Source organism: Corvus cornix, chromosome 1A (genome assembly GCF_000738735.6).
Source record: "Corvus cornix cornix isolate S_Up_H32 chromosome 1A, ASM73873v5, whole genome shotgun sequence".
NCBI lineage: Eukaryota > Metazoa > Chordata > Aves > Passeriformes > Corvidae > Corvus > Corvus cornix.
In genome coordinates, this window is record NC_047057.1 from 68,405,899 (window position 1) to 68,418,505 (window position 12,607).

At 42.5% G+C, this 12,607-nt stretch overlaps 1 protein-coding gene across 2 annotated transcripts in view; it reads right to left on the reverse strand.

The window, feature by feature from the left end:
- The window catches only part of BCAT1 (branched chain amino acid transaminase 1), a 60,117-nt gene extending 48,573 nt beyond the window's left edge, over positions 1 to 11,544 (reverse strand). Inside the window, exon 1 of one of the 2 annotated variants that reach the window (XM_019288773.3) lies at positions 11,345 to 11,544. In XM_019288773.3, coding sequence (XP_019144318.2) covers positions 11,345 to 11,353 — 9 coding nt within the window. In that variant the 5' untranslated portion in view covers positions 11,354 to 11,544. The remainder of the gene's footprint in view (positions 1 to 11,344) is intronic. The other variant, XM_019288774.3, reaches the window with a different exon arrangement.
- Between the last annotated feature and the right edge of the window lie 1,063 nt (positions 11,545 to 12,607).

Sequence of the window (12,607 nt, forward strand, 5' to 3'; positions counted from 1 at the left end):
AATTTCCTCTCAGTCAGAAGTCATATGAAAGACAGCTTTCAACAAAGAAAGTGGTTTCTGAGACATTTCTCCAAGCCAAAACGGTGTCTTACTGCTTTTTCCCCAGGCCTGCTTCTGGCTACTAAGTGTCTAAGAAATATTTCATGCTCTAATTTGCACTGGAAGGAAAATGAAATTAGAACACTTGCCAGATTGCAGGAATACAGCAGATCAACAAACCCGATACATGACTCATACCCTGGTACTGCGTACAGGCAAGCCAAATGAGGTGTGTGGTGACAGGTACTTTGTCATTCCCAGCTGTAAAAATCAGAGCTGCCTTTCTGCGCCAGGTATACAATGGAATCCAACATGCACAAATGCCATCTATTCCGTGTATTGCTACAGTCAGAAAAAAACCACTTCCATGACCTCAAAACAGCTTTTACCTGTCCCTAGAAAATGTTAATACAATTTTGCAGCCACACCACATAAGATGAATTTGCAGAATGCCCCCCCCCACCAGTAATAATGTTCACAGCTTAACAAAAAAAACAAACAAAAACCAAAACAAAATAAAAAACCCTGCACACTGTCAGACAGAAAGAAATTACTGAAGGGCCAAGTCATATAATACTGTTTTTAATATCAACTAAAAAATATTTATTTAATGACATTTGTGAAAGACTTCCATAGTTTAAGAAGCTCATTTGTGGAAGCCAACAGCCAGGCATGTTTATTTCAGCTTCAGAGTAGTACAAAAGTGTTTTAATCCTGTTTTTATATTGCAGGTATGTGAACATGAACATACACAACACATATGCTACCATGCAAGTGTCACCAAGCACATCTGTTGGGCTGGGCCATTTACGCAATTTACAGTCCTGATTCCTGCACTTCCAATACATTTTTTAAGACTGTTCCTCTTTACATAGATCTTCCCTGATGCCTTGTCAGCTTGGCATTATCACCTTACTGTGGCTGCTTGTTCAGCCTTGGGCTGGCACTAATGTTGGTTAAACAGAGGCTGTGCAATGACAGCATACAACAAAGAAAAACACAAGGCAACTAGTGTAGCAGAAAGAGAAGGCTTCCATGCTATTTAATAATAATTTTGCCTCACAGTGAAGGCATTGGGGCTTAGAACATACAAGAGATTCTATGTCCAAGAAAGCTGAATTGCATAAAATAAAGCTGAATTGAAATAGATTGTAATTAAATTAGTCCAAAGAACTGTGCAGGCACTTATCCCTGACTTGAGCAGTTTACTGTCTTTAATTTAATGCAGTTTAATTAGTTTGACTAAAACTGAAATATGTTCCTCTTAAAACAAGCATCACTGTTTTTATTATGCTTAAATAAAAGACAATTCGGATTATATGAACAATAAGCACAACTTATTGGTTAGAAAAACCTTAAAACAGAGACCATCAAGAAGTGGAAATACTCAGCTAGTCCATCCAAGACTCACGTTCAGTAACAGTTATAGCTATATCACTTTGCAAAAGCACACAAAGTTGGTTTCACGAGAAAAATAAAGGCAGAACAATGCTTGCAAAGTAAAGCCATTGCAAGCAGCACTCTGGTGAAGAACCTGTTACAGAACTAATATCAATTTTTTGACTCAGTGTTTAATACTTGAGTAAGTTCAGTAATGCCTGAACTGATGCAGAAGAAAGCTTGTCTCAGTTCACCTGAAAGATAGCGAGGCTAGGCAAGCTGAAGAAGAACTACTTCTGAAGTCCAAGAAGAATGGGTGCTTGACAAGCTGAATTATCAAGAACCGTAAAGGAACAAAGAGATCAGCAGAAATAGAAAACAAATTAATTTGCTGGAAACTAATACCCTAAGGAGAACCTGACCAGTGATCTTCAGCTTCAGGCTGAATTTATTTTGTCACATATTTCAGGAAAATTTACATGAGCTGTGAAATACAACATGGAGTCTCAAGCGTGATCCTCCCCAGTGGAAAAATACTGAAAGCCTCCCACCAGTCCCATCCAATAAAGGACACAGAGCAGCTGTAATCTCCGCATGGTGCCCCTTTATCAACAGTCAGTTTGGTCTTAATACATTTCCTGCACATCTATACAATTCTCCTGCCTATTTTCTTTGCAGAAATAGGCAAGTACTCTAAAGAAATTCTCTTCACAAATGACCTCCAAGTGCAGTGTGCTTCAACCTCGATTTCTAAACCCACTGCTCACACTGTTCTTGATTGTTTTACTTCCTATGACCCTCCTGTTGCTCTGTCATTCCCCAGTGCCATTTCCTCTGTCTTCACAGTTTACTGGCTCTTCCCTTCTGATTTGGGAAAACAGCCTCGCACAACGAGGGGAAGAGGCAGATGACCTAATGGAGCTCTTGCATCTCTAACTCCTATGAACAGTGCCTCTAAGTGACTCTTTTGTTGGTTTGTTTGTCCCTTCTAGCATTAATTAGGTTTTTAACAAGTGCATTGTTTGCTAGAATGGCATGAAGGAAAACATGTTAAAGCAACCAGCTGGATCAAGTTGACCTATAAATTCATCTGCTTGTTTCCTAAGTAGATAGTGTCTCATGGCTGTATGATATAGTGATTGCTCAAACAAAATAAATGAAAATTCTGAAAGGCACCACAGCTTCATTGTGTCTAGGCCCCGTTCTTTGATATGAGATTTTTTGTATGAAACTGGCAACAAGAAAGGGTATAAATGCTATTATATGCTTTCCCCTAGCACTGTAACAGGGTTTTGCTCTTTATCACAAGCTTGTGTTCATTATGTTTTCTCTAACATTTTGCTCACATATTCTATAATGCCAGGTACTAAACTGGCATTTTAAGATTTTATAGTAAAATTAAGCAGGATGCACTTTTAACTGTACTGTTATACCAGAAAAGATGAGCCTAAGAACAATAAAAATTAATTTGTTTATTTTCCTTGGAGATTCAGTTACACTGACTATATTTTTTATTCTGAAACAGCTGTACAGATAAACAATAGATCTGATTTAAAGATGCATAAAATATAGCTTGCAATTTATTTGTGAAATTGCCTGATGGTGGAAACTCCACACAGATCCTGCAGCTGATGACCAAGGCAATTGGTTTTATGCAATTACCAAATGAAAATATAAATAACATGAAGGCATAGAGAGCAGAAACAAATCAAATCATTGTCTGAAGAGTTACTGAGGGCTTAGAACTGGAAGCAGACAATTTAGTGCAGGAGACCAAAGCTTCTGCAGTTTGCAAAATAAATCATTGTAGACTCCTGGGGGGAAAAAACCCAACCAAACCACGGCAGAGACAGTGATGGATTCCAAAATGAGAACTGACATGCTCAAAGAAAAGAGCTAGCAGACAAAAACCTGTTTTTAAGGACACAGTCCTGTTTGCAAGCTCCTTCCTAACTACAGCAGCACCAGGAGAAGCACGAGGTCAGGCCAGAATCACTGGCCTGTATAAGGGGTCATTTGTAGCTATTCTCAGAGTGCTCAGACCGTGTCCCACTTAAGTCCATTTTGCACTGGAATAAAGGTTTACATAAGACACTGAGCAAAGAAAAATGACACACTGAAAACGAAAGGTCTGTGGAGGGAAAAAAACAGCTTTTGGAGGAAGGAGTTACTTTTTCCACCGTAAGTCCCATGGACAGTCCCACTAGCGATCCTAGAACTGTAACTCACACAGCTGGCTCACGAATGCAAGTGCACGTGTGGTTGCTGGTACATAAAGGGCTGATGCAGGCTGACTTGATACCACATCTAGCTCTGGTAACTTTACATGGCCTATTTAATCATAATCCATTATCAAATGCCACTGCTGAAAAGCCCAAGAAGCATGACTTTCTGCAGTGTGTTGGCTGTTAGTGCTGTTATTCCCTGTTCTCTGTTTCCCAAGAGGCTGGTATGCCTGTGAAGTGTCCAACAGATGAAGCTGATAAAGCACGGCAGCAGCTATCTAACCTGGGGATCTGATTGGGCTCAAGTCTGCAGGCACACTCTGCTCCACTAGTCAGAGGAATGCTCCTTAAAAATGTGTTCCTCTGCTGTGTCAGTCTTCTCAAATGACTGAGCAAAGCCACATTTCTTTGCTTGCAGGCAGAACCATGCACGCGCAGATGTGGGCTCTTCCTAGACATTCAGCCACAATGCTGCAGAAAGACCCTGAACCGAGCTTTCAGGGCTCACAGTGATCTAGCAGGTCTTGTTAAGAGATGCATTAAAGTTATCCTGTATCTCTTCAAACAGATGATGCAAGGCAGGGTAGGGAAAAAAAAAAAAACCACAAAAAAAGCCCCCAAGAAAACCCCAACAGGACAGCAAGCTTTCTGGAAATATTGCAAATACTGTGTTCTCTTGGATTCTGATGGCAGGCTGGAACTGTTTGTTCTAGATACAGAACCAAGACCCTCATTATTTATAAGCTTTAAAGGATCTCCTCACTGTAAGACTTGGAAGCCTGGCTCTACAGTCACAACACCTAGGTGAAAGAAGGCAGAAATATCCATCTCTTCTACAAACAGGAAACTGAGGCATGGATTGTCCCACTGGCACACTTCACCTGGTTTGGCAGCTCCTTCAGGGAATTCACTGGGGTGCCAGAATAGGGTATGCACAGCCCCCCAGGAACTAAAACATACCCATCAAATCCATTACCGTTCTTCCCAAGGAAGAAGAACAGGTCCAAATGACTGATTTACAGTGGGTTTGGCTGTTCACTACTCACAGCTATAACCTATTCAAGTTTCTTGCCTACCAACACACAGGTGATGGCTGCAGAACACCTGCCTATACCAGCTCCAGTGGGTTTTAAGCCTCGCATAATTGGTTTGAAGCAACGAGAGACCTCTCCAAAGCCTGGGTTATACCCCCTGTGATGTGTGTTTTGCTGTATGTTCAAACACTGCTCTGGACACAGTTCAACAAAGTAGAAAGGAAATTGAAGCTTTCCTTTTTGAAGCACTAGGAACACAGCTAAACCAAAGGGAAAATCCTTGGGACCTGTTTGAGGACAGCATCTACAAAAATGTTCTTGTTCCAGTAACAACAAAGAGGGAGCATATTTGCATGATAGATGTTCAGCTCAGAATATTCTAGGAACTTAATTGCTTTACATCCTTTATGAGTTGCAGAGGGTGTAACAGAAGGTAATAAGCATTATCCACCACACCAAGCAAACGTAAATAATCCCACGGAAGCTTACTAACAAGGCAGGAAAAGCAGGGCACAACTACAGGGTCACTGCAGTGTCACATGTTACTCCCTTGAATGTGGTACAAGAAGATAACACCCAGAAGAAGCTGCTTTTCTTAATATCATCTGCTCAAAAGAGGTAAAATATTTCAAACTAGTGACAGAACGAGCTATCCCACTTATTTAATATGTATTCAACTGTGTAACAACTCTAAGAGAGGAAAAAATCATGGATTATAACACTCCAAAATTTTGGAGCTGCGTTAAACTTATCCTATGTGTCCTTTCTAAAGAACATGAGCAAGTCCTTCATCTGAAATCCCCTATCATTTGTTGACAGTGCCCAGAGCAAACTGAATGCTGCCCAGGGAATTTGAGAGCAAAATATCACTCAGCACATTAAAAGTGGCCTTGGAAAAGTGTGGTCACAGATGAGGTATTTGTAGAGGTGTGAGCGTTCAGCACACATGAAGTACACAAAGCAAAGAGAGGACCTTTGCCCAAATCATAGCATGGCAAAAGCTATGACAAACATAAATCAGGAGTGATGCAGTCTCTATTAGAAAAATGACAGCTTTGAAATGCACTGGTAATGAAGATAATAAACTGGCCTATGACAACTAACGTAGGCTTGTCCTCCTACAGTTCAACATCTGTATCATTGATCACACAGCCCTGCTCAGCTCCCCAAATCTAAACTGACGAATGACTCATTTATAACATGAACAAAAGGCTTTGTGGGGCTTCAATCTAGGTGAGCATCAATGTTTTTGACATTTTGGAATGTATGAAGCTAATCTCGAGCACCTTAAAACAGTTTAGAATTGCATCTGATTTGTCCACTGCTGAAATCCAGTTCACCTGGAAATGGCAGGACAGAACATTAATTTTATATGTATGCTCTAATAAATATTTTGCCCAATTAACATGGTGAAAACATTGCTGGCTACAGCACACCACCTTAATAGAAAATCTAAAAGGAAACAATTGTAAATGCTAATTTTCAGCTCAGTGACCAATCAGAAAGGAATGCTGTTACTGAACTTCTATCTCCAGGTGTCAAGACGGGAATCAAATGGTAAATGCCAAAAATGGTCTCTGAAAAAGTGTTGAAAGATAAAGGATAATATTAAAAATATTGAAAAGCACAGATGATGTACTCATGATGGATAAACGCCTCAAATACATGAGCACGTGAATAAAATTATGGTTTTTCTGCATGCATGTAGACATGCAGCTGAACAGCTGTGGCAAAACTGTACCTGTGTAGCCACTACATGTAGTAATACCCTGTGCTAAAACTATTACTTCATGCTTATTCATTCTTTCTAGCTTTTACCCTCTATATTTCAGGCAATACTTTCTAGCAATTAGGAAGGGGTTTGTCAAATTTTAAGCAGGCATTGCCACAGGGCAGAATTCAGAAGGGCTGTGATGTTGAAAATTTGATAATAAATCTTGATGTTCTGTTCTCAAACAATAATTATGGTACTCAACTATAAATCTATAAAAATAGTTCATAACAAACCAACTATAAACTATAGAGCCTATAAAAAAAAAAAAACTTACACTTTTTCTTCATCCAGGATCAAAAACTTAGCCTCTCCACCAGTTTCTTCAAACTTTAAAATCAGGGAAATAAAACCTGCATCATGCATCTGGTAAGAAATTTACTTAGCAACTGGCCTGCCAGCTATGTTAAGGGTAACTTCATAGTAAATGTTAACACTTGAAGTTTCTTTTCCATACTCATTTGATTAAGAATTTCCTTTATTTTAATGGAGGTTTGGAAACTCTACATCAAAAGAAATTGTATTTTTACTGATGATTTCAGGTGGACTATCTGTAATTGTCAATTAATTGCATGATGATATGCAAATGTATCATTTTATAAGAGTAGAATATGCAATTTTATGTGGTAACCTTATAAATTGTATTTCAGATGCAGCAATTTAATGTTCACATTCCTGGAAATCAAAAATTATTCAGTGTTTCATAGTCTTCCAGCTTAACCTCTTCTGTTAAGCACAGGGACTTCCTCAAGATAATAACGAAAATAATACTACTATACTGACATGTTAAAGAATATACCTTCTGCAAAGAAATCTGCCTGCAGTGGTGACTTTAAACACCACCTTTGCACAGACTTCTTTGTGCTGTTAAAAGCCAAGCAGTCAGGGCTCTGGACAAAGATGTATTGGTCCACACCACTGAGTGTGTCAAAAACTAAGACTGGACTTAAAAAAAATTAGTTTGTAAGCTTCTTCTCAGGACCACAGGAAAATCCAGGCTGGAAGGGACGTCAGGATGTCTTTAATTCAACCTCTTGCTCAAAGCAGGGCGAGCTCGGAGCTCAGACCATTTTTCTAAGGCTTGATCCAGCGGGGTCTTCAGAGCTCCCAAGGATGGAAACTGCACCGTCTCTCTTGGTAGCCCACTTCCCAAATGTCCTTGTGGAGAGAATTTTCTCCTTATACCCCATCTGAACCTTTTTTGTTTCAGTTTATGCCATCATCTCTCATCCTCCTGCCATATAGCACTGCTAAGCCTCGCCACATCTCCATCATTTTCCTTTAGATTGTGGAAGGCTGCTGTTACAGCATCCCAGAGCCTTCTCCGGACTGAACACACTCTGTTCCTTCAAACTCACAGTGTCAAAGGTTTCAAAAACTTCATTCTCAGTAAGAGTAATGCAAATTCAAACATTTATTACAGAAGTGATGACCCTTAAGACAACAGTCTAAATGAAATTAAACAAGTGGACATGATTTGTGTGGCAGTGATGTCTCTGAATCCTAGTGGAAATTATTCCAATCAGAACCTTGTGGAAATAAACCCTATTTGTATACCAGGAAAAACAACTTTTTCCTGGTATACAAATGGTGCTTACTAGGAATGTTTTTATCAAGATGGTGTGTGAAATGCTCTAACAGGCAAACTGTTAGCAGCAGTTAGCAGTAGCTGTGTACCTGCTGGGAAGTTATATGATGCCCTTCATTAATGCTTCAGGTATACTCTAAAATAAAACTTGGAACACATTGCAGACCTCAAGGGAAGAAGTAAATGAATAACTCTGTTGGAATGGTATTATGACATTAGTTTGCAAAACCAGTAATAAACTATGGGCCAAGATGCACAAAAAACCCGATGGGTAAAAGTTCTTGATCATTTTAAAGATAGTTTCAACTATTCTCATGTTAAGTTTGGGATCCTCAGATGTACACACCAAAGGGTGCTTTCCATAAGCATAACGCTGGATTTTCCTCTGCAACAGCATATGGTAATACTTCCTAAATTGCCCTTCTGCAACAGGTGCTCTATTTTATGATGCAATTTTACCTGGACCTCTAATGTATAAAGCCATAAAATAATGAAGCTGTTTCCAAGGTAAACAGGGCCACCCATTCACTTCATCCTGTGTTAGAATTGGAGGCGCTAAGATGCAAGCATGGAAGTGACTATGAACATAACATATTAGGGTCACATACTACTTTGATTTATGCTCAACTACCATCTAAAGTCAGACTTTTAAGATGAAGTTTGGGCGTTTAATCTCTCCACTACAGCCATCGTTGCAGGCGGGTAGCCACAATTCATTATCAAAAGCCACAATCAATACTGAGTGCCTTGAACTCATGGAGCTGCCTGCTGAGCTTATCCAGCAGCATGAAGAACGTAATGTGCCCCTGTGGCAACACGAACGTGCCAGCCCTCACATCTGTGGCCTAAGAAGGCTGATTGTGCGAATTTTACAGAGAGAATTTACCCCTTGGCTCCTTCATTCTGACACTGAAGGTCCTACCCTCAAACCTACTGGTAATTTTCAGCATTATACATTCAGCTATGATTATTCATGTAAGAAAATGGCATAACACAGGGAAGCAATGAAAATGCCTGTTCTAATTCTTTACCATGCCCACGTCACCTAATTTGTTTTAAAATGCCTGAATAAATGCAGAGCACCTGAGTGTTTACACAGTTAATGAACCGATTTACCTCCTTTCCTAACATTTTCCTCCCAGGGATAAATTATGACTAATGAAATCCATCTGAATTATTTTCATCTATCAAATTAAACCAAGAATACGGCCTATGGACTATTTTAGCAAGATACCAGTAGTGTTAAAGCTACCTTATGACTTTGCAATCTTCTCTTTTACCTATGACTTTGCAGCATATTTCAGTGCTCAATTTGCATGGCAAAAAATCAGCATATCCACTGGATCACACAGGAGTGCTAGGCCTGTCAGTAACAATCAGTGCATTAGGTGGACAAGGCAGAGACTGCAGAAACCAGAGGCGTAAATCATTTCTTATACATTACTTTAAACAGGACAGAAAGGGAGGGTTGTGGTTGAGCTGGAAATAGTTCAAGGAAAAATAGAGGGTCGTGACTAAACACAGGAAATGATGAAGGGAGAGATGAAGGGACAAGGAGGTGCAATAATGCTATTGATTACTGAAACATTTACAAATGTATCAGTTTTTACATAAGTATGGTGATAATCAAATCATAATTTTCTGTACCTTTGATAAATGCGCTACAAACACACAGTGACAGCCAGAGCCCTGGAGAGTTGACAGTCGGAACAGACAAGGCAAATAAAGGGTAAAGGGCTCAGACAAGCGCCGACCTGCCCAAGGCCACATCACTTCCAAGTGGCAAGAGCATCCTTTTACTGCTGTAGCTATTGCTTCCTTCCATGTCTTCTTCAGTAAAAAGACAAAGCGAAGGTTGGTTTTGAGCAGGTGAGAAGAAGCCAACGAGATGTCAGCGCTGCTTTAAGCAGACAGGTTGGTAGGTCTATGGTTTCCCTGTTACTCGTTTTTTTTTGTAAGGCCATGCCAGCGCATTCCTGAGAGGTGCTGGAGGACACCGTGGAAACCGGAGCCATGCCCTCTTTCCTTGACACACAACAGGTACATCAGAAACGAAATAAAACACAGCAGTCTGCCCCTTCCTTCAGATGCTCCATTCTGGCTCTGAGCATTGTGGCTGGGGGAGCTCTTGGGTATTTTCCCTGAGTGGTTTCAGACCAGTTTTCTGCCATGGCTGGTCTGCCACTCTCCAGCTGCAGGGAGGGCAAACAGGGCTATGACAGCATCCCAAGGCTCCTCCAGAGGCTCATCCATCCTAGCCCTGCCACCATGAGTAGCAACTGCACCACTGCCAGAGTCACCCAGGGGACAGTATTGCTGGATGTGAGGAACACTTGCCATCAGCAGCAGAGAGGAGCTGGGGAGACACCTGCCAGTCACATACCTGTTGCGCCTATATTCCATCTGCTAAAGTGACCCAAGGAAAGCAAATAACTCAGCCGTGTTTTCCTCAGCTGTTAACTTTGGCATCAGACTGCAGCTGTGCAGTTCACAGTCGGCCCAGCGCCGACCTTCCTCAAAACCCAAGCATTATTGCAGTTGTTCCACAGGGTGTAACGTGGCTATGGTGTTTCCTTGGTCTAATTGAAAAGCACCAGTGCTAACTCCATGCCCTTTGGCTTGACAAGGAAGACTTCTTTTTAATCCCCAGATCAGCCTCACTAAGTAGAAGAGCATAAACATGACATTCATAAAAGGAGAGTGCCCACAGATGCTCATGCGCCACATTAGTGTTTGCTACCGACAACTCCTCTCTCATTATTTAAAGTTATTTCTGAAATTACTAAAAACCTCTAAGCACATGTTACTGGATTTTACCCATAGTCTATTTTAGTACAAGGGCAGACATAAGAGCTTTAACAAACTCACAGGCATAAAAATACTTGATGTCTGCCAGGAGACCATAACCTCTGCAGGCTTTTGGTTTGTTGTTTTTTTGTTTAGGTTTTTTTAATCATTGAGAGTCCCATAAACAAGAAATTCCCCTAAAGGAAATCATACACCTTCCCTTCCTCCATCTCCATCCCCCCTCATTATTTCTTTTCCACAGAATTACTTCTTTTCCACAGATGCTGTCTGAAATGAAAGAGCAAGGAAAGAGGTAGAATCACACACATCCTGCCTCTAAATCTCAAACAACAAATCCATCGGGGACAGAAATCCGTTTCGCAGAGCACAAGTAAATCGGGGCACTAAAATCTGCGGACACAAATCGGCGAGCTACCGATTTGCCATGGAGAAGCTCTGCTGCTCCGCATCTCCGGAAGGATGGACGAGTGGATTTCGGCAGGAAACCCGCTCCGCTTACCTTGATCATGCTGGCAGGGGCGGGGGGGGCTCTCGGAGGGATGGAGCGGCGGATCGCCGAGCCCCGGGGGCGGATACAGCGGCGCCGGCGCTGCGCGGGATCGGGGCCGGCCGGAGCGCCCGCTGCTGCCGCCGGGGCTGGGGCTGCTGCTCCGACTGCCGGTGCTGGGGCTGCTGCTGCCGCCGGGCTCGGATTGCATCAGCGGGCGAGGGCGGCGCGCACGGCGGGCGCTCGGGGAGCTCGGCGAGGGGCTGGGGGCCGCCCCGCCCCGCTGCTCCCGGCGGCACCGACACCTCCCCCCGCCCGCCGAAGCCTCGGGAAGCACCGGCGCGACCGAGCCCCCGCCCGCACCTTTCCCGCCCGGGTTGCCCCGGCCCTAAAATGGCCCCGCATCGTGCACGGCGCCGGCCGAGCGGAGACAATTCAGTGCTTGTGCTGTAATTCAAACTGAGGGCGACACGTTCTCCTCAGCCCCGTCTCCTTAGCGAGCCTTAACCCACTCATCGTTTTCTGAGTCATTTCCTCTGTCTCACGTCCGACTCGGCTGACACACCAACACCTCAGTTATCCCTCCCATCGCCAGCTCTTCCCTGTTTCCCCCGCCACCGCTCCGGGCACGGCTGGTGCTTAGTGCCCCAGCACTGCCACCCAACACAGGGAGGCCATTGCATTTTAGCTGGAATTAGTGGGGCTGCCAGATGTTTCCCTGCTCACCCGTGCCCCCAGTCCATGCTGAAGGGCTGGTAGGTACCTGCACAGCTCTGCACACCATTGGCCACCACTCCTGCCTTACCCCTCCGAGTTCTGGTACCTGGCAGGCAGCTGACCAGCACCCGAAGACAAAAGAATAAAGATAGCAGCCTGTCCACTGTGTTGTTTCTACCCGTGCTGCTGCTAGTGAAACTAATACAAGAAAAAAGCCACGAATTTTTCAGAGAAAATGCCAGTGTCATGTTCACAAAGTGCCTACTTTCATCATAGCTGATTTTACATTTATGTCTTTTCTTCCTTTACTAATGTTTTCATAAAAGTTTTCCCCTTCTGATCTCCTTTAGAGTTGTTGTAGGAAGCCGTTTCATCTCAGTGCGACTGTCAGAAGTGCGAAGTTCTGCTTTGCACGATGTACATAAATTATTCTCTGTTGCACAGTGCCAGAGATTGGTTACATAAGTAGATTTTTGTTCCTCCTGCTCTTCAGACAGGTAAAAAAGTGCCATTTAATGGATTTGCAAGCATTTTGGATTCCAAAAGAACACAGGTAAG